Genomic DNA, 21,765 nt, shown 5'->3' on the forward strand with positions numbered 1-21,765 from the left:
TCTTCGAGCTCTTCTTTAACCACCTTCTGATTATACATCTTCAATAGATATTACATAGTAATGTTATGCGTGCATTTTTAGAGAAGAATTCTTTGTATGAATCTTCAAAGATGAACCACTCAAATAATCTATCGGCTTATCCCCGTTAATCAGAAGAATTAAAGATACAATTCGATTCATGAATCAGGTTCACATACTTCCCAATCGCTGGATGTCGAATGATAAAGTGAATGATGATTTTTTCAGCTACATGTTTTAATTTGTTCAACCAGCATTGCAGGCTTGTCGCTACATGCCGAAAACATAAGCATTCCTAACGCTTGGGCTAACTAGTCCTCCGTTCCCCCTCTCCCTCTCCGTTCCCTCCAAGCACTGTTCCATTCATCGTTTCACCGTAGCGTCATTTCCGCCCTTCATTTTCCAATGGCAAAGAAAATAAGAGAAGAGCAACAACGGCGGGGCGCGAAAACCGCCAAACCGATCCCACCACCAGCAGCGGCTACCGATTAGCGCTCGCGTGCTCCGGATACCACCCTCCGGTGAGCGGGTGGCCCGGGAAGGTTTTCTTCGCTCGGCGTCGCCACCCAGCGCAGCAGTTGTGTGCCGGCGACGAGCGAGTGCGGATCGGTGCGGATGAGAATTTTCCACCCCAAAATCCCAACTAGCGACGAAAGCGAACGAACGGTGTAGAGGCCTGAAAGACATCGAAAGACTTGCGCGCTGGCGGTAACGACGAACCGCTGCTTCTACCTTTTTGGCGCTAGTCTGCGGCGCTACCACTGCTAGCCTAGTTTTACGGTCCCGGTCCAAGCGGCTGTTGTGCAATACGCTGCTGACCAGCGAAACGCGAACCCCACGCGTCGTCTTGTTTGTGGATGTGCAGTGAAACAAAACCGTGTATGGGTGTGAATAAATTACCGAGCCTGTGTAGTGTCCGAGCGGTTGGACGCGGCTAGCGCACGGTGAATGTGCACGGCGGCACGGTGTGTGAAGGACGTCAATGAAAAGTGAAAATCCGCATCCCTTACGAACGGGTCCGGACTGCTAGGCGATTGATTTATTTGCCATCACTCATTGGCGGAGGGAGAGATAGCGAAACGAGAGAAATGCAAACGCTGCAGAATAGAACCAGAGATTTAGAAGCGTTCGGGAACGGAGCGTACTAATTCTAACGATCTGCCGTTTAGTGTGTCGTTTTGGTTGTAATTGGGATTGAAGTTGAAAGAAGTGCGAACAAAAAAACCCATAAACCAACACAGTTTTCTTCAAACAAAAAGAGGTTCCACTTGTCAGGCAGAGCGACACGTGCGGGGTGCAAAACGGTGAAAAGTGTTCTAGCGGTGCAGCCGAACGCAACAGAACCTTCTAAAGACCGCTTCACCGACCAAGACTAAGCTTTCGTCACGCTCCGCTCTTCGTACGCTAGGTGCGATGCCGTTGTGCGTTGATGACGGCTCCCTACCCACGGTGACGATGCTGATGGTGACGATTTAAAAGACAATAATTTTCTCCCGCGCGGAAGGCTTTACCGCAAAGAGGCGCACACATTTCCACACCGGGAGTGAGCACAATTTGTAGAACGGTTTGTGTGCGTGTATGTGTATGTTTATGTGTGGCGACAGCATTCCTTCCCCCCGGAAGAGTGGATCGATTCTAGGTGAAGAAAGCAAGAAGGGTGTGTGCCGTTGAAGGGAAGCTGTGGAAGTAGAAAAGATTGCAGTTCTTGGGTGTTTGATTTACGGTTTGGCTCAACGGTTTGTGGAAAACATCGAATCGAAGCGAACAAAATGACTCAATCCAGCAGGTAAGTAAAGCGAGCATAAGCCAGGGTGGAGAGCTAACGTTCTGCTATTGTTTAATCATCGTTTCATTTTGGGGCAGCATTTTACGTAGATTTGGTACGATCGGTTTATTGGTCCGGGGGAAGGTTCGCCGCCGTGGACGCATTTAAGTTGTTCGATTAGTAAAGGTGAGCTTAAGCTTTAAACTCGAGCGTTAAGCTTAATGCTAATGAGTACGTTTAGGACGGTTGTAGATTACTATCGCTCAATAGAATACGAAATGATCGTATGTCAGAAACAGCCCAACTGTCCTGCTCACAACAAAAGCAAATGAAAAAGCTTGTTCTCGATATTTTATAATTAATTCACGCACGTTTAAAACAATGCTCGTTCCTTTGTTTTAGGATTTACACAACAAAAAAACAGACAACACATCTTAGCGCAACCTTGCCTTCTACACTTCCGTTCTGAGACGGGAAAACATTCCCGGAACCATAGCGAATAGGATACAGTTTTAATTGGCCCCGTTTGTGCAGCAAACAGAGATGTAAAAAGGCGCCCGCTGTCGCCTCCGCCGTTCGCAGATCATGCCGTGGATCATTACCCATCCGATGTCTCGCACATTTGGTTCGGCGCACCCCAGAACCCCAAACATGATTCGAATTATGTTAACAGTACTATATAACTTGCTCCCTTCCCTAAGCGAGCATCTTCGGCGAGTAATCCAGCTAGAACAGGTGCCGCGAGTTCTTTAAACTGCGGTACTTGGTTCGATTTTCGTTAGTACCCAATTAATTGCTCGCGTTCGGGGGGAAATTTCGAGCGGATGAGCAGAACCGATTATCTCCGCCCGTTGTTATTCCGTGTGAGCTTAGAGCTGGATTATATCGAACCGTTTGCTGGTTGGTGCTGATACATTCTAGCAGCGTTTTGTGTTAGAACGAATAACTTGTGCCGCGCTTTCCCCGCTGTTGGCTCGGATCGATTGCATCGATGCAAAGGAAAAAAACGGTTGGCGAAGCAGATGATTGCAATCTTACCGCTGTACCGCTAGATATTGAATAACATCGAAGAATATAAGAGACGTAAAAATTACAGGTTGTGTTATCTTTGGAAAATTTAGAATTATTTTTTAAATTTTTTGAATATATTTAAGAGGTCTTAAGAGGTCTTTGAGAGGTTGAATTTGCATACATTATTTTAAAAAAAGCTTGTTCAAAATGTAAAAAAAAATCTTTTCATAGAACGACATCTTTGCCTTCATCAGCATCAGATTATTCTATTAATTTTCCTCTTTTCCATTTACTGCTAACTGCTGGTTAGAACGTTACAATTATAAAAAAAAAAACAAGACAAAGCAGATTAAACTTACCACCACTTCATGGTGTCTCTCCCCTCCGAAGGATTCTTCTATAATCCACCCCAAATCCTCCCACCAACCCACCAGAACAGATGGCTTCATCCGCTCATCAAAAGAAATGCGCCAAAGCTGCGCAAACCGCAGCAATTGCAACGGAAATGAATTGACGTGCTGCGGTAATTGAAAAAACAACAACCGCTCAGAAACATAAAGGAACTCGGATGAGGCGTTCTGCCCATCTGAGCGAGATGAAGTGGGAAGTGGTGGAGCTTTTGAAGTTGTGTGTGTTTTTTTGCTTTACGTTTTTTCAGCGATACCGGATTAAGACACACCGATGATGACGTGCGGATGAGGAGAGTGAATTAGATTAAGGTCGCATTTAACAGCCACTAAAGGGGTGGCTCTCTGATAGAGCTAACTATATTATACGATCGCTGTAATCACAGGAGGGGTCCTGCAGCGCGGATGCAATAAAAGATGGGAAAAGCTATCCTGCTGGCACCACCACAGTAGTAGCAAACACATACACTTCCGGGGAGCTCTGTGTGTGGCACAAATCATACTTTGGCTAGCTTTATTATTGCATTAATTTTCTTTGCCCGATAATTAGACAAAGGGAAACTATGACGTACTCAGGGTAGATTCGAACCTTTCATCTTTGAAATGAAAGCGCAGCCACTTGCTCACGACGCCATTTGGTGGTCGGCTATCTAGCACGAAAGAGATCAATATAAGACAGAGAGAAAGAGTTTTTAGATAGTGGTATCAAAAAGAAATGACTTGTTAAGAAAAGACCCTTTTGAAAGCTAAAAATTCAAATCGAGCGTTTATTACGCTTCTAGCAATAAGGCTAAACGGCGCATATCCGGTTTCACATGCAAAACCGTCCGATAGGAGATTTGTATCTTTTTCGCCGGAGCACAAAATTATCTCACGAGCTTATGACGAGGCTTGCAATCAACACCTTCCGCCTCAGCAAAGCAAAAATGCATTGTGTTATTCCCGCAGCGGTTTGGCCCGTCCATTTAACGCCTCGAAAATCGTTCCGAGTGTAAATTATGCGCCCAAAGGCATTTGCCTTCGATACCGAAACGTTGGTTTGATAAGACAAAAAACGACCGAATGACCTAAATATAAGCATTCCTGCACAGCACATAATAGTTGCTGCAGCTTATCTTCAACCCTTTTCGATGGATTTTCAAACACAAGAATACTCTGACGTTTTCCAGCACGTCGCACTTACAGCTTCTTCGCGCACACAGCGGCGTTAAAGAACGGAACGGCGGCACGTTCTTTTTACACTCGGCGTGGGTGCTTGGCGGCAGGCACCGTACGAACCGGCGTCGTAATTTGTTCTGTTTTACGATTATGCGGATGCGGTGGTGTAACGAAACGCAGCAGTTATGTCGCTGCCGTGTCGCACGGCACTGTTGAATTATGGGCTCCGGTTGTGCGGAAGCAGGTCAAACCGCCTAACCGCGCCCGATTGGAAAATTGTCCTGGAAAAGTGGGTAATCAAATGCAGCAAATGCAGGAGGGGGATGCAGCACACCCAACCCAGCAATTTGTTCGTTGGGCTGTGTGGTCGTGGATTTTCTTCGGTGCCGTCCCGGTGCCGTCCGATTGAGCGATGGGACAGTTTGCCCGCCGTGTGTTGGCAGCGATCCCGTTGAGTACACCGCACATCGGGTTTTGGGACGTGCCGCGTGCCTCAATGTTCGCAATGATTGATTGCACATTTGGTGGTAGCGCATTCGATAGCATTTGGGGACGTGAATGGGGAGAAGAAAACATGGCTTCACCTACTAGTACTTTCTTCGGATGCAGCAGCAGCAGCAGCAGCAGCAGCAGGGCACGTCAATCAGCAACCGTCAGCGTTTGCTATTTGCTTGCCCACTTTTTTTTCATTCTTCAATGAATAATTACCCTTCCTGTGCCATTTCGCATTGCAGCAACGGGTGGAAGCTGCAGCCGAAAAGGGTCGGCAGACAAGGGGATCATAAAAATCTTGGATAATATCCGCCCAATAAACGTCCCGCGCTTGAAACGTCGGTTGGGTCATAGTGGAGCTGCAGATGTCAGCAAAGGCTACAGGGGGGTAGGCGGCGAAAACGCAACGCGATTAATGCAGCACGGGAGGGAAAGGTTGGGAGGGGGTTGACCGATGCGCTCCGGTACCTGATCTTGTTCACACAAATCCGTGCGTACCGGCTTATCGCGGCATGAATCGCGCCAGCCAGTAAGCGCACTGTCGTAAAAGCAAAGCCCACCTTTGCGTTCGTATTCCCATTTCTATCTCTTCGTGGCCCTTGGCGGCCGGTTCCCCGTCTCGCTGATCTTCCGAGCGAGATCAGCTCCGGGGTCGACCGATCAAAAAGCTAGCAGGAAAAAGAGTTCAATGCGATCTAATATGCCAAATATTTCTCATTGTTTTCGCAGGTTACATCATCTGGGCCGGTGTGCTTTCATCATCGTGGCGGCACAGGTGAGTTATTAGTTCATGTCGAAGCAAAGGGAGAGTGGGTGGTTTTCTACTACCAGCACCCGATACACTTTACCCATCCACCCGACGCATCCAGCCGTAGCGATCGAGTGCTTTTATGGCTGTGTGTGTGTGTGTGTGTGTGTGTGTGTGTATGGAATGAATTAGTAAGGCAAACTTGGGACGGTCGAAGCTGCAACGAATTCCGATGCTCCTGCTGAATAGACCATTTCTTCAGGAGAAGCTTAGATATTTCACGTTGAATTGCATTAAATATTTGTGTTTCTTAAAATTAAGGATTTTTTTCAATTTATTTTTAAATAGATTTTTATTTAAAAAAAAAAGCTGCAATCGAAAGACAAAGTAAAGTTATTATAATAAAAGCAAAGTATAGATGCAATCCAATATTAAAGCAATGCTCTTTCTACAGTCCTTAATACTTGTAGAGGGAATGAAGGGCAACTTTCTCGTGTAATTGTTTGCATCAAAAAGATGTTCATACCAATTTGTAAAAACCAGGAAACTAGCAAAAAATGAATTATAAAAGAAATATTTAAAAAATATAAAATGTATTATACAGTAAAAGTCTTAAAACTAAACCTTAAATAAGAACAGGTGAAATCAAACTGTATTACTAGATAGATACAAATTATGAGACAAATATTCAATAAGCTGCTCACGTGTTGGCTAGTGTACAGTCTGTTCGCGAGATGTGCGGTAAATGCCATCCAAAGACGTTAGGGGTTCTCGAAAATTCTTTTTAGTCTAATGCCATAATTTCACCAGCCAAATACATTTAAAATATGAGCAATTTTGATCTATTCTGATTGCTTAAAACAATTAATTTACTGTGTAGTAAAATGGAGCTCAAATTTATCAAGTTTATCCTATCCTGTTCCTTATTAGTTCCTTAGTTTTTTTTTATTCATGAGAGAGTTTTTTTCCAGAATTAAAACGATACAATATGAAAAATCGATAATCCAATGTTTAATTTCGGAAAGAAACTGTATGTGATGCTTTAGTTAGCCTGAAGTTTCATTTCTCATTTTGTCTGTAGTTCTTCAACGGTTTAAGCCTTTTTGTCTGCTTTTGTTCAAATCCCTTGGTCCTTATATGACCCTCTAGAAAAAAAACAATACAATTTACTCGCAGTTAAAGAAAATTACATGTACAAAACCAGTTAAAAAAAAACCGGGTATGACATGTTCTCTTCATGACACTCACAAAAGAGTAGTGAACTCACGACACATACTTAAAATGGAATGAAACATATATCAAGGTAGCCAGATATAAATAATGAAGCAAATAAAAGTAAAGTGTAATAATACAGTGGAACTTTTCATAACGAGTTGCTTAGTACCGAGTTTTTCACATAACGAGCAAATCTAAATACTCAAGAAATGCCTCTCTTAAGGACTAAAATTTCGCATAACGAGCATTTTAATTCATGTTCAGGATACATTGTTTAATAGCTAATCTGACATCTAGAACACGATTGGTTCTTCTATTTGGCGTAAACGACCTACGCGGACATACCGGCCTATACATGCTTTGGAGACTTTAACTTCACAATTGGTTAGCATATCTTTAATATTGATTATCGCTCAGGGAAATGAGTTTTGTTGATAAAATTGTTGTAAGGAGAAGTGCTGAATAGTTTTGCACATGTTTATGGTGTATTGGCGAGAGTTTTCTGCGTTTGAATACTAAGATTTGGTCAACGAATGATCTACCAAATGCTTCATAGTAATATGAAGATATTTTTTTACAGTATAACAGCTACATAGAATAACATACATAGAATGGACATATTCTACCAGCAAAGTTTTGGTCTTGGAACCAATTATTTCCCTTTTCATATAAATGTGCCTCTCTCCCCTCTTCAGACACTCTGCATCCTGCAGCTAGCGGGCGGCGTTACCGGCATCACCACCATCTCGCCGGTTAGCTTTCAGCAGCCCATCAACAGCACCAACCAGGCCGGTTTACCCTCAACCGCACCGACAGGAGCGCTGACCACCGGTACCAACCCGGTCCGGGACGCCACAGTCACCATCAACCCATCCTCCACCGCTGCACCGAAAGTGCAGCGCAAGCGGGGCAGCATTAGCGGTGGCAAGGTAAGTTGTGGCGCCTCTCTCACTCGATTCCAAAAGATGACAAATTTGATTTTTCCATTCCATTCCGCACTCTTCGCCAGAAAAATGTCGTCGTGCAGCAGCCGACACCGCTGGACAATGCGAACAATTCGCGTGAGGCACTCTCCCACGAGGGCAGCGAACCGGTAAGTCCGCAAAACCGACGCAACGGCAAGCCCCCCGAACCGGCGAATCTGTGTCACTGCGTCACGGCCAAGGTGTGCCGCACGGCAGCTGGCAGCACGATTATCGGATTAAACCGCACCGTCATCATCTGCCACCGACTGTGACTGGTGCGAATACTGTTGGTTTTGTTTGCCGGTGCATCCTTTTCCACTCACCTGTTAACGGGTGTTTGGTAGTGCCAATGGGGGTGTTTGGGCGTTTGGGCCAGCTGACGGAGATGATAAAAAAAACTGCAAGCGATCGAGCAGTGGTTCCGAAAGCGAGAGTCCATAATTGATACACTTCCTTGCGCGCGGGTCATTCCCGTCCATTAACCAGGGCAAAGTGGTGCAGCAATGAAGAGGGCATATCTACAAAAAAACAAACCCCCCGAGCTGCCCAGACGATGCCGGACGGTCAGTGAGCTAACCGCGTGTGTGGCTTCTTACATAACCCGAACGCGCCAACCAATCGACAATCGTGCCCGGTTGCAATAAAACTGTGCTGAGTGCATAAGGAGGAAAATCACACAGACACACAGAAGCATAAAAAATCACACCACAACCACCACTACCACCCCCAGACAGCCGCATATCTTAGTTCCGGTCCGGTGGTTTAGTGTGCTTTACTAAACGCAAACGCGCGTCTTCGTGTGCTGCGTACCTGCGGGCTGAAAGAATGAGGCTCTCATGAAGAGAGTGCTTAGCGGGGTGGGACGGTGGTCCCGAGTTTGGGAGTTTTATGTTCTGGTTTGTGTAAAAAGCATCAGGCTTCTTTTTTTTTTGGTTGCTTCTGCACGATCAATGAGCACCGAAAGGCATGCAGAGAGTGGTAACAATGCCATTTGTAAGACGTTTGTCTGTCGCTGCTGACCACACTCGATGAGGTGTTTTAAACATATTACTGGTACAGGGGTTTCGGTGTTTCGTTCCTCTGTTCACTGTGCGTTTAATTGTATCCTTTAGAGGTGTACTGTTGGATTTTATTTTTATTATATAACTTTCAAAGCCAAAGGTCTTGGGAGATCGGTGCACTAGATCTTCATCAGCATGAGCTTTTATTATCGTCGTTTTTCTGCTAGATGTAAGAATTATGAAGCCCTGATTTGTCTTTTAAAGCCTTTATGTATTAATATCCATCTCACTTTTGTGATCTGCTTTATGCAAACCTTAATTGGATATCATGTTATATGATGTAATGGCTTTTTATTCACATTGTAAAGCGTTTGTTTCTAATCTCAATGATTTTTTTTTCACAACTACTTGCTGTTGGTTACGGTTCAAACATTGCAAGCTATGCTTTGCTTATTTAACTCAACGATTGTACCGCTCTAAACCTACCTTACATGTTAAAGAGGTTTTCATATGATCTGATACGTTTAGCATACTTGCTTGGCTATACACGTGATCCACCTTATCTTATCTTATCTTCTGGGCTATATCTGATCATACGTTAAGTGATACATAGTATCATACGGTGTCCAGAATGTGGGCCAAACGTATCAAAATTGATGAGATTCTGAGGATATGAGTTTAAGCCCCATGACAAGCTTGTTGTAAAGTCGAGCAAGTAGACAACTGTTTCTCGGGGAACAATCCCAAGCAAGCTTCACTTCATCAAAGATTCATCATCTTTTGATATAAGGTGTAGGATCAGTTTATCGTTGGACTTAAGGTTCCTTAAGGTTTACTTTCAATAAAGTAAATGTCGTTAAAATTGAATACGATTAGGGCTTTAATTTATCGCCTCAATAACAACTCAGAGGATTGTTATATCTACAGTTATGCGTAGTATAATTCCAGCGTAACTCTGTTGGTAATATTTCGTCTGTACCTAACACAGCGCCTTCCAGAACCTTTTTTTTATTGAAAAAATGACCTAATGTTTATGAATATGGTTTTTGCTTGTGTCTTTGGTTCGCGTTGCAATAATTCCTTTATTTAACTGCTGCACACTGCCCCACAGCACGTGCACTTTCTCTGCATCACCAAGATACCCATCTAAAGTGCAGCATTCTTGGCATCGATTCTCACTGTTCCGTTCAGTGGTTCTTTCTGGCGCGCGTCAAACACTGTAACGGGAATTGACGCAACGGTTGTGAACCGCCTTACGAACGTATCATTTTAGTTTTGTCACCCTTGTCTTTGTCGAGCGGTGAAGTAGTTGACACACTTTAATGCATTAAGAAAAAAAACCCCAGTAGAAAAAGTACCAAAACGGTATGATGGGTTTTATGAGCCGCGATTCGCTGGTTTCGCAACCCTGCAGTAAAACAGGGCTTGAATGCAAATTAAATGCTTCAAGCGTCAAGGAAGTAGGAACAGTTTCATTTGCATTTGCCGCTGCGAGGTGCTGAGGCTTAATGCAGGAAGAAGCGACACCTTGAGCATGCTGGACAACACAGGTTAATCAAAAGAACAAAACGCCAATAAATGCTGCTTCAGAATAAAGTTCCGTGCCGGAAGCTGTCACGCGGAGCCCTCTAACGTGGGAGCTGGGAGAGAGAGAGAGAGAGAACTCGTCAAACGCATCGGAACTTGCACACAGAAAGAAACGGAACACAATCTTAGAACGTTCGTCACGCGTACTTTCCGCTGCCATCGGAAAATCGGAGGCGTTAAACCGAGGTCCAGGGTGAACTTTAAGCGAGCCCCCTCGGATACAACACTGAACACGAGCAGTAAACCGTGTTCCCGCGCTCATGTTTCATGAGCCTCCGTCTCCCTACCCCGTCCGTGGCTAGTGAGCTATTGGCGAAAACAAACAAAAGGCTGGCCACATTCCACACTGCCACGCCGCCGCACAGCCCACCGTCTTAATTAACCGCGGTGTCGTGAACGCACGGTGGCCAAGATGCCATACCGTGGTGGCCTCGTGCTGAAGCCGCGCATCCGAAATGAAGGTTTCGGTGCTATTCTGATTGGAAAGATAAATTTGTGGCCAAGAAAATTGGCCAACAGCACGGGCCTAGAGGCCGAACAGTACATGAGTGTGTTGGGTGTGTTTGGGTGTGTGCAGTGCAAAGGGAAAACCTGAAAAGAAAACGCTCGCACAGGGGCGTTGGGCGATGGAACGTTTCTTACTTTCGGTTTCGTCGTTCCTCATGCGTGTAGGTTACCGTTTCACGTACGAAGCATACTCACACACAAATATTTCTGGGTTAAGACACTCGCAGTATGAAGACACAAGATGCGCGAATTTCGGTGACAACATGCGTCCCTCGCACAGCATCAAGGATCGGTGTGTCGACCGGTTTCCGGCGAGGATGGAAAGCAATTTTGCACTGCAAGCATCGGCATTTGGAATGTCAATGACTTTTATTTGTCGGAAAAGTGCCATCAATTTCACGCCCTACCGAGCGAACGGTGCGGTTGCGTTCACCGACAGCTCGTTCCGTCACAGCTCAAGGTCCGGCGGTGGAGCTGCATGTAAAAGCGCGACCGACAACCACCCGCCTGGTGGTGGTTGGAATTGGAAAACTGTTCCACACTCCTGACGCAATTTCCTTCCTCGAGCAAGCTCCAGGGAGCCTTTCGACAGGGGCCTGCGGTGTTTCTCTCTCTCTCAGGTTAACATAAAGGTTCAACTGCAGTCAAAATGGCGTGTCCGTGAGCACCGAAAGCTTGCGCCGGCTAGACACCGAACACCAACAGCTCCACGAGCAATTAATTGAACGTTTGTTAGTAGTGGGTAGAAGGTTATCGCTGATAGTGATCTCCGCCTGCCACGCGAGTTGTCGCTTAGCTAATGGCAACCGAGGGGGATGATGGCACACATGCGTCGTTGGGGGAGTTTCGCTTGAACTTACGTCTCCGTATTTACCCCCCACATTTGACTCATCATCAGGTCGTCTACGTGTCGGATACGTCCGGTTACATACCTCTGACTGCGCTGCAATCCTCTCATCCCCGGTTGCCTCCACCGCCGGTGTACGGGGGTGATATCGATGCTGCCTGGCGTCCGGATCCCTGGGACAGGGACTACAATCGGCGCTATCGCTTCAACAACACCCGTGTCCAGCGTGAGTATTTCGGTTCGCTTTTGGTTTTTGGTGGAAATGTGTGTTCTAAATGATGTTATTTTATTCTCAGATATCGAAGCAGAGTGTCAGGACGATTATATGAAGATTCGTATTGGCTTCAATGGATCATTCAATGGACTTCTTTACTCATCCGGTAAGTGATGGTGAAATTGTTTATGTTTTATGTCATCAACTAAACTTAATTGGAGAATTTGGCTGCGAGCCATCCAAAGGAACAAGACATTTAGTTGTAGAATGGTTGATATCAAACCTGGCCTATCTGTTAATTAGCAATCATCTTTAAATGTCTAAAGCTCACAGAGTTCGAAACCTGTGATACTTTATGGCAGAGATGTCAAACTCATTTGACTTACTCAAAACTTACATATTTACTCGTGAGAGTGTGCTGTCCTCAAAAAAGAAGCAAATGAGGCCAATTGGCTCAAAGTCTGTATGAAAAAAAGCTATCCTCTATAATGTTGAATTTTTCGATACTGATGCAATCACTTTGCACATCGAGTTGGGAGCTACAAACACTTGCGCTTACGTATAAAAACTATTGAAAAAATATACCAAAAAAATCCACTGAAATTAAAGTATTTGAAACTTTAACTTAAGAGCACAGTTGATTTTAATTGCGTCATATTAATAAACATATTCATATTTCAATATAAAAGTGCCAGAACATGCGTTTAATAATCAAATAATCAAAGCACATAGGAACATAAATGTAAAATATATTTTGGCACAAGGGGCCACGAGTCGCACCGAAAGTTCTCAAGGGTCGCATAAATGATGAATATTAAGCAATGCTCAACGTAGACTTCAATCCCGTTGTTGGAGAATGATGTGTCTGAGGTAAATGTAATAATTTATTTTACTTCATGATATGATCTAGTGCAGCATATTCAAGTAAAAGGTAGAGTTCAACGTCGTTTCAAGCTCAAGATCTTCACGTCTAAAAAGAATGTTGAAGAACGATGTGACACGATGACTCTATGAGTCTTTTAGGTCTTCATGCTCTTACTCCCAACGTTTGAAGACTGAACGGAATTTCATTTCGAAAGGATTTTGCTATCGTATTTAGTATCGCATTTGCTTAGCATTACGGAACTTAACACCCCCGTTCTTGCATTAAGCCATAAAACACGTACGTGATCTGGCGCAAAAAGTGTCCCACAAGCGTTGGTGTAGCTAATGCGTTTACAATCATCTTCCCACCCGTAGGCTATGCATACGATCCCGACTGCATGTACATCAACGGTTCCGGGCGCGACTACTACGAGTTCTTCATCCAGCTGAACCGTTGCGGAACGCTGGGAAAGAATGCGATCGGCGAGGATAGTCGCAAGAACCCAACGGTACGTGCCGAGTGATCCACCAAACCGCCATGCACATGACTATACTTTACTCAAAAACCGTGCGCCCAACATTCTTATCTCGGTTGCAGAAAAACTTTATGTGGAACACGGTGACGGTGCAGTACAATCCACTGATCGAGGAAGAGTTTGACGAGCACTTTAAGGTGACTTGCGAGTATGGTTACGATTTCTGGAAAACGGTCACCTTTCCCTTTCTCGACGTCGAGTAAGTCGGTCGTGTGCCAATGCAGTGTCATCTTATCACACCATTCCTTCTCACCATGTTGTTTGTTCTATTGTCCCTCCACTCCCCCCCCCCCCTCCGAACGGTTACAGAGTTGCAACGGGAAACCCGGTAGTGTTCACGCTCAGCCCGCCCGAGTGCTACATGGAGATCCGGAACGGTTACGGTACGAACGGTGCACGGGTAACGGGGCCGGTACGTGTCGGCGATCCGCTCACGCTCATCATCTACATGCGCAGCAAGTACGATGGGTTCGACATCGTGGTAAATGACTGCTTTGCGCACAACGGGGCCAACAAAAGGATACAGCTGATCGATGAGTATGGGTAGGTGAAGAGCGTCTCTGAGTTACCGGTGGCGATAAAGATCTTATTCTGACATCTTCCCCACATTCTAGCTGTCCGGTGGACGATAAGCTCATCTCCCGCTTCCGGGGCAGCTGGTCCGATACGGGCGTATTTGAGACGCAGGTGTACGCGTACATGAAAACGTTCCGCTTCACCGGTTCGCCCGCCCTGTACATCGAGTGTGACGTGCGCATGTGTCACGGCCGGTGTCCGGTAGGTTTGCCAACGTCATCTAATGATACAGTGGCCGAAGTTCGTGTTGCTAATTAGAGGTTTCCTCACATTCGCACACAGAGTCAACCTTGCCACTGGAGAAATCTAAAGGGCGTCACGAAGCGTGAGGCCGTTCAACCGCAGGTCAACACCACACTCTCGGACAATATTAGCCTATTCCAGGCGCTTCGCGTACTGCAGGAGGAAGATGAGGAAGCCCGGGCGAAGAAGGAATCAATCACCTCTGCCAGTAAGTACAGAACAGGAAGTTGTTTTTGTGGGCCCACGCCACTAAACGCTAACTCCGTGTCGCCCTGCAGAACCTCAAGATATGTCGGAAACGTGCATGAAGACGTCCGTACTGTCCGCCCTGCTTGCCACCTGCTGCGTGCTGCTGTGCGTGCTCGGTGGCTCACTGCTGGCGGCGTGCGCCAAGCTGCGACACCGCAAGAAAGATGCCGCCTTCTTCGACAACTACGTCGGCCATAAGGCACAGCTGGATTGAGCTGACGCGTGCTGGGTGATCAATCGTTCAAATGCATCCAATCATCATCATAATCATAACACAAGCGCTACAACTTAGTCGTAATTGTTCAGTTGATAAGGCAATGGTAGTCGCACTATGCCGACTGTTACTTGAGTAAGATTGATAGTCTGATAGGGAAGCGAAACAAACGGGACAAACTCTCCCACAGTTAGGTGTCGCTTGTGGCTTGGGTTCCGTCCTGCCGGGAGGCAATCTGTTCGCTTCCACTAATCCTCATATTTCATCGTGTGTAAATAAGCAGTAATGCTATCATTTTCTTTTTGTCTCACACCTTCGTGGGATACATTTCATCGCTTCACGCATCTCCGTTTCCCCCGTAAATCGTACAATGTTTAACATTAACATGCCGCATAAGAGACATTCTTAGCCGCTTAGCCGATAAGACGTTTGACTGCCGCCTCCCCCTTAACAAACTGCAAGCCTGTATTGAGTATCGTGTTTACGCGGATTAAGCAAACGAAGTTTTTTTTTTGTAAATAAAATAATAAGCATTCGTCGAGTAAAGCATCTCTAACGCTAATAAATGAAGGAAATCCTGTTCGTTTCGGGCTTCCGAGCAATGATGTCCGTTTTCTGCGGCACACACACCGGCTGCTTCTTGCCGGCGCTTCGTTCCCGTGCCAGCACATTGCGGCGGGAAAAATATCCCACAGGAAGGTGAGCCATCCCGTCCCACCGTGCGGTGTACGGAAGTACGGACACCTTACGATGGCCGAGCGTATTTCCTCTTTTGCGCTTCGCTCTCTTCGCCTCCCGTTGCACGGTGAACGGTTTGATGGTGAAGTAGTACACCAGCTCGACGATGCTGAGCACGGAACCGCCCATACAGAGTCCAAAGATGCCGCCGAAGGTCGCGACCAGCGAGTCCCAGGTCATGTACGCGTCGCGCTTGTACTTCACGCAGTAGATGTCCTTAAAGTGCACGTTGAGGGTGGCGTACATGGAGACGTTTCTCCCGCCGCTGTTGGAAAGACGGGAGATAAGATATTGCAGAATGAGTGAGCTTCATTGTTTATAGTTGATGTATGGATAGTTACAAGTTGGCCGACATGAAGCTTTTTGACGTCCGTTGACTGACAATCGTTTGCACGTTATAGTTCTGGAAGAGCAGAGAGCAGAGAGATCATTTTGGATTAAATAATTCCACTGCAATTGATTGCTTCATTACCAACACGGAGCAAGGTGGTTTGCAATCGCAATCCATTCCAAACTCTACGTCATTCAACTCCGGGTCCAAGGTGTCGTCCGTGCGCAAGCTGTAAAAGTATCCTGCAGCAAAGCAATACATTGAGGAAGCCTGCGATACGAAAGATCAGTGTTGCTTACTTCTAAAATAGTGCAAACAAGCCACATGTTTCAGGGCACACATCTCCACATCTCTTCCCTCCACCATGCCTGAAAGCAAACAATTTCTCCAATATCTTGATAACATCGCACGCGTAAATCCGATATTCTTCCTACTTACCATACATTCGACTGAGGTCGGCATAGTAGAACGGAACACAGTGGCATAGCTTCAGAATCGTCCGCAGACGACATTCCGCCATACAGACATTCAGATTGAAGCTATCACTGCCGTTTGTTCTACTCTCTTCCGGAAGGAAACATTTCCGCATGCTCTCCGGCACCTGGTTCATCGTGGTGCTGCTCTCGATCGGTAGTGGAATCACGGACATTACTACATCCCACCCCGGCTGTGCCACATGCTCAAAGTCAGCATCCGACGGAAAGTCGCTCGAATCGTGTATGTACACCTCCGCCCCATAGTACGACTTGGTCGGTGCCATGTACGTGTCGGGCTGGACGTCAATGAGGATCGAAAGCCCCACATGTCGCCCAGCGCCCGACAGTCGCCTCGGACGGTAGGGTGTCCGCGGGTGGCTTTGATTTTGCTGCAGCACCAACGGTTGCATCGTCGTATCCACGTTGTACGAACAGCAGAAACCGTTGTCGGTCCGTGTGCGGCGTATGATTTTCGAGCAGGGTATCTCCGACCCGAGCCAGTAGCAAACCTTGATCAGATCCTCGCACGGTTGCGTAAGCTCTAGCAGCAGCTTGTCCGGGTTCCAGCCCATGCGTCCCAGGACGGATTCCAGCTCGAGGTAGCTGGCGTTGACGGCTTCAAAGTTAACGAGACTAGCCTGAGCTATCAGCAGACCGGTGGCGTTGGCTTCACTCATCCCGAACTCCTTTACTCTGCAACGAAAGAGCGTGATTGTGGAACAGAGCAACAACACACCGAAAAGAACCCAATTCTCACAGTCGCTCGATAATAATCCTCGTCTTCCGGCTGTCTATCTTGTTGATGTTGCACACCGTCACCGCCGGAAAGGGTATGTTCCAGATCGGGTACGTCATCGTTTCGATCGTGGTGATCGTGGGCGTAGTCCGGAAACGCATCCATGCGATCATGCCCATAATCATGGTAAAGCCGATAGAAACCATACACACCAGCAGCCAAAGCATGCGCAACATTCTACTGTGAGGAGTCGTTGTGGCTCCGGTACGATCTTCCCCGTACACATAGCGCAGCCCGTGCAGACTTGTATTTTCGCAGAACGTTTGCACTACAGAGCGAACCGTTGCCCGTACGGTTCTATGCACTTGCCGTAGGTTCATGGCGGGTTTGCACTTGAAAGGAGATGTCTGATTGGGTGCAATCATTGTGTAACCCTTATATATATATAGGTTCTACATCCGTTTGAGGCGATTTATCTGTTTTGACGGAGCATTACTAATGCAGCACGATAACTTCGTATTAACGGTGACGTGTGGTGGGTGATGTGCATTTCCTGCTTGTTAATTCAAGGATGGTGTGAGCTGGTGCATGTCCTGGTTGGTTGTAATAAATGATGAAGGATATAAACAGTCCGACACACGTGGGCCAGTATGGGTAGGTTCGCAGTCCTGGTGATAAGGTGTGGTGGACTGTTTAGCCTTTTTTCCAAACAGAAATAGATGATATATTAGCTTAATAATAATCAACTCAGTGTCACATCGTGTCACGTAAATAGAAAGGGTTTGACTAATGTAATTAATTCAAGGCGTTTGTTCGGGATGTTACTTCACGTGTGACATCTGTGTCGACACATCACTCACAAGACCTCCTGAGGTTGAACAACGGCTACACAATAGAATGGTGAATATTTCATCCTCACTGCCATGCGTATATAACACCGCGACTAGCAGGAGGCCTTGCTCATCCCTGTCGGTGTTGGGTTTTTGTAAACATGCCCCATTCGCCGTCTATTGCTAGTGCCCTCCGGCTAGCCTCTCAAACAGTCGTGCAGACATTTTGGATATTTTGTGAAAACTCTTCGCTCCATGGACTGCGGTACATTGGGCGCAACAAGGCAACGAAGGGCAATACGCCGCTCCGGTTCGTGTGGAGCGTGATCGCGATAGTAAGCTTGGGATTCACGCTCTTCCTCTCCAGCTCGGCGTGGGACCAGTTCCGGAGCAATCCCACGTTGACCACGATCGAGACGACCTCCTATCCGGTGTCGCTGATTGCTTTCCCAGCGGTTACGCTGTGTAACATCAACAAGATACACTCTACCAAGGCGGATGAGCTTGGAGCGAAGCTGTAAGTGTTCGTAAAGAAGAAAATTTAGCAAAAATGTTCCTTTACATGTCGTTTCACTCCAACACTAGAGCGAAGCTGGGAGTGCATATAAATGACACCATAGACGTGATTTACTCCCTGCCCCGGCTGAATGATCTACGTCCGATCGATCAGCGCATCGTGGCGATAGAGGAGCAGCTCCGCTCGAAAGGATACGACACGGAGCAGCTAGCATTCGAGGTTGCACCCCCGTGCGAGACGATGCTGGTGCACTGCTTCTGGCTAATGCAACCGGTACAGTGTCGCACCCTGTTTCGGCGGACGAAAATCTTCGCCGGCTACTGCTGCTCGTTCAATGCAGACCGCTTTATAGAACCGGTATTTACGCGCTCGAAGGAACCGGGTGAAGTGCCGCCCCAGGAAAGCCTCCACGTGACGGGCATTGGCAAGGGGGAAGGACTTTCCGTGCTGATGGATATCGGCGAGCAGTACTATACCGCCTCGAACCGGTTCTCCTACGGCATCGAGGTGTTTGTGCATCGTTCGTTCGATTTTCCCGACTTTTCCGACTATACGACGATCGTGCAGCGGGGCACCGAGACGGATGTGTCCGTGCTGCCCACGCTCGTGACGGCAAGCCCGTCGCTGAGGAGCATTGCGCTAGAAAAGCGTGGCTGTGCGTTTGGAGATGAAGGTAATAGTACGGTTGGCGTACCGTACACGTACAGCAACTGCATGAACGAGTGTGAGCTGCGGTACACGGCCAGCATTTGCCGGTGCATTCCGCTGTTCAAGCAGACGGTCGAGCTGCAGGCCGAGCTGAAGGTGCCGATCTGTGGGTTCCGGGAGCTGGGCTGCCTGTTGGATTTGAAAGGTAGTTCCGGTGGGCTGTGAATTTAAAGTATGAAATGAAGAGAAGAGCTTATTTCGTTGCAGATCGGGTAAGTTTTACCTCGGAGCAGGTGGCGGAGATGATCGGTACGACAACGCAACGGTCAATCATTAAGTGTCGTTGCTTTCCCAGTTGTAATATAGAGGTGAGTGAGATTTTGATAAAGAGCTTATCGTACTTAATTGTACACCTAGCTAATCTGAGTACATTTGGACAGAAAAACGAAGTCCACGCCATCACGAACTCTATCTCCAACCCGAAGAAAGACATTTACGTGTAAGTGTTGCCACACATTGCATTACCAGTAGCCAAATGTTTTATCTAATTCCTTCCCATCCTCTTTAACACCAGTCCAGAGTTTAATTTTTCCGCATATGGTGTGCTGCACGTGCACTTTCGCTCGACCAACTGTCTGAAGTATAGGCGCGAACCGTTCGTCACCTGGCAGACGCTCGTCGCTACCTTTGGCGGCATCCTGGGACTCTGCTTTGGAGGATCTATACTAAGCCTGATCGAGGGTTTGTTCCTTTTCGGCGTAATTCCCTTCACGGTGTACAGCGCGCTGAGAAACAGGAATGGTAAAGCTGTTGGGCCTACAGTTAATACCATTTCCTACGTGGACTACCCGGGCCATCAGCCGACGGGATATTTTAGGCGCAGGCAAGTTATGGCGCGTGCTTTGAATAGCAATAGTGACCCGATGTGGACGATAGGGAACAGGATCCATCCGGACGCAAGGCGCTGGAAGCAGCACCAAATTGATGAGCTGAAAATTATACCATAACCCAGCGAAGCAAAGGGAGGACTTATTAAGATAATTGGAAACGAAAGGACAGATTTTTTATGTTTGGATTAGTTGTAAAGACAATTGGAATTAATATATCAAATCATACTGCCCAGAACACCAACATCCGATTGAAAACTAAAAGTACAAAATGTTAAAGAAGCTCATGAACAAATGTTTAAAATAAAAGTTTTGGTGTTTAAGTAAACTCGGCATTCATTCTGAATAAAGAAGTAAAACCTGTTGACCGCATTTGCCTTTTTAAATCAGACATTTAAATTGGTAAAAGTAAAGATTAAAAACCCTCAATGGCCTAACGAAGCCTCAGCTATTCCAGAATCTATGATATAAAATGATTATTTCCAAAGTGTTTTCGTATTTTTTAAATTAATCTACCATTTGATTATTGAAAAATATCTTCTAATTCAATATTTTACAACGTTGAACGTAAGAGAAAAAGAAATAAATAAATAAAAGCGTACCTTGTGCTTCTAAGCCAATACAAGGGAAGAGCTGTTGAGTAATCTCTATTCCTCTCATTATGTACTAGTTTCGATAAAAAAAATTGTTTAACAATGTTTAAAAAAATATTTTGAGGAAAATATGTTCAACTGTACTTGTAAATTAGTTTGTTACTTGCGTAGCAAAAAAGAGATCATTAAATAGGTGTTTCAAATGAGCAAATGAAATAAAATAATCGGCAGGGGTTAACTTTAACTAAAACCGAAGATTATTTACTGAATTATTGGATGCAGGTGTTTTGAAAATAGTGTTTTGTTTAAATTTTAAAAATAAATGTTACCTCTATCACAGATTTAAAATGAGCAGTTTTGTATATTCCCAAGCTCCCGACCACGCTGGTTTTCGCTGGTCTTTTCGGGGATAATTCGTTAACGAATTATCCCCGAAAAGACCAACGAAATACAGATCATTTTCGGGGATAGTGAACACACGTGAAAGATGAACCCATGCAAAAAAGAGCTAAAAATAGAAATGAACATTCGGATTCACTCCCTCCACTCATGATCATGCTTCATCCTTGATGCTACCAACCACATCGCTAGTTCTACTTCGAATCACTTTGCCAGTTGCGCCACCATATTATTATTCATTATCGTGCTATTTACTGGTTTGTTTGTATGAAGGGGTACTGATACTAAAAGAATTAAAAGATACTAAATAAATAAAACAATAAAAATAACAGATTAACTATTAAACACGCATTTCTAACAATGAGTAAATGGGTTTGAAGTTATTGGAGCTGGATGTTTTAAAAATTAAATAAAACTTTAAATCATAAAAAAAAAAACAAAAAAAATGGAATTGAACTCAGGTCGACCATGGTACAAACATTACACCATTAACATTTGACCATAACTAGTTCATGAACATGAATTGTTATCTATCACTTTTAAACCCTTCAAATATAGTACAATGAACAAAGAGATGTGTAAAAGTTCATCGATGCGTGTGAGAGAGTAGGGCTGATGAATAGAAAGAGATGGCATGAGTTTGTGTTCATTATCCCCGAAAAATTTTGCTTGGGTTTTTACTTGTTTAACAATGTTAAAGGCTTGTTAACCGTCATGTGTGCAACCGCCTACACGGGTAAGTTTCGCATCTCTATTCCAAAATAACTTTGAATTAAAGAATCGTATCGACTCCAAATTTCCAAATTTACAAACTCCAAAGAAAAGATCTTTTCTACCCATGTGCAAAAAATAAAAAATATCAAAAATGTTTAGATATTTTTCTTTATTATTTAAGTTTATATACCCTTCACATGTACAGCCGCCTACCCGGGTAGGCCATTTGTATGGAACAATGATGTTTTTCGTGGTTAAAAGGGTATATATTTTGAATTT

General features: G+C 45.4%; 3 protein-coding genes across 3 annotated transcripts; 2 read left to right on the forward strand and 1 right to left on the reverse strand.

Moving 5' to 3' along the window:
* Positions 1-610: 610 nt before the first annotated feature.
* Positions 611-15,182, forward strand: LOC121594321. Its single transcript, XM_041917446.1, has 12 exons — positions 611-1,804; positions 5,581-5,626; positions 7,510-7,743; positions 7,824-7,907; positions 11,773-11,947; positions 12,018-12,101; positions 13,175-13,308; positions 13,398-13,534; positions 13,645-13,878; positions 13,950-14,112; positions 14,194-14,362; positions 14,433-15,182. Exons 1-12 carry the CDS (start codon positions 1,788-1,790, stop codon positions 14,615-14,617), a joined length of 1,662 nt encoding a protein of 553 aa, XP_041773380.1. The 5' UTR covers positions 611-1,787; the 3' UTR covers positions 14,618-15,182.
* Positions 15,176-17,295, reverse strand: LOC121592317 (sodium channel protein Nach-like). The gene is made up of 6 exons (XM_041913717.1): positions 16,920-17,295; positions 16,125-16,855; positions 15,986-16,054; positions 15,828-15,928; positions 15,697-15,758; positions 15,176-15,620 (listed from the first exon to the last, which is right to left on the reverse strand). The coding sequence occupies exons 1-6, from the start codon at positions 17,276-17,278 to the stop codon at positions 15,176-15,178; spliced, it is 1,767 nt and encodes a 588-aa protein (XP_041769651.1). The 5' UTR covers positions 17,279-17,295.
* A 588-nt stretch (positions 17,296-17,883) lies between these two features.
* LOC121593350 (sodium channel protein Nach-like) lies at positions 17,884-20,042 on the forward strand. The gene is made up of 5 exons (XM_041915620.1): positions 17,884-18,245; positions 18,314-19,098; positions 19,161-19,261; positions 19,334-19,392; positions 19,468-20,042. The coding sequence occupies exons 1-5, from the start codon at positions 17,890-17,892 to the stop codon at positions 19,898-19,900; spliced, it is 1,734 nt and encodes a 577-aa protein (XP_041771554.1). The 5' UTR covers positions 17,884-17,889; the 3' UTR covers positions 19,901-20,042.
* The last annotated feature ends 1,723 nt before the right edge of the window (positions 20,043-21,765 follow it).

This window comes from Anopheles merus, chromosome 2L, assembly GCF_017562075.2.
Source record: "Anopheles merus strain MAF chromosome 2L, AmerM5.1, whole genome shotgun sequence".
NCBI classification, from domain to species: domain Eukaryota; kingdom Metazoa; phylum Arthropoda; class Insecta; order Diptera; family Culicidae; genus Anopheles; species Anopheles merus.

Bases quoted from the DNA above. Each gene is read 5' to 3' on its own strand.
- LOC121594321 (XM_041917446.1), top strand. The intron at 12,102-13,174 runs GTAAGTGATGGT...TCCCACCCGTAG, and splicing joins TGGACTTCTTTACTCATCCG to GCTATGCATACGATCCCGAC. The intron at 13,309-13,397 runs GTACGTGCCGAG...TCTCGGTTGCAG, and splicing joins ATAGTCGCAAGAACCCAACG to AAAAACTTTATGTGGAACAC.
- LOC121592317 (XM_041913717.1), bottom strand. From the start codon at position 17,278: ATGAACCTACGGCAAGTGCATAGAACCGTACGGGCAACGGTTCGCTCT. The intron at 16,055-16,124 runs GTAAGTAGGAAG...GTTTGCTTTCAG, and splicing joins CGACCTCAGTCGAATGTATG to GCATGGTGGAGGGAAGAGAT. The intron at 15,929-15,985 runs GTAAGCAACACT...GCTTTGCTGCAG, and splicing joins TTGTTTGCACTATTTTAGAA to GATACTTTTACAGCTTGCGC.
- LOC121593350 (XM_041915620.1), top strand. From the start codon at position 17,890: ATGCCCCATTCGCCGTCTATTGCTAGTGCCCTCCGGCTAGCCTCTCAA. The intron at 19,099-19,160 runs GTAGTTCCGGTG...ATTTCGTTGCAG, and splicing joins CTGCCTGTTGGATTTGAAAG to ATCGGGTAAGTTTTACCTCG. The intron at 19,262-19,333 runs GTGAGTGAGATT...ACATTTGGACAG, and splicing joins TTCCCAGTTGTAATATAGAG to AAAAACGAAGTCCACGCCAT.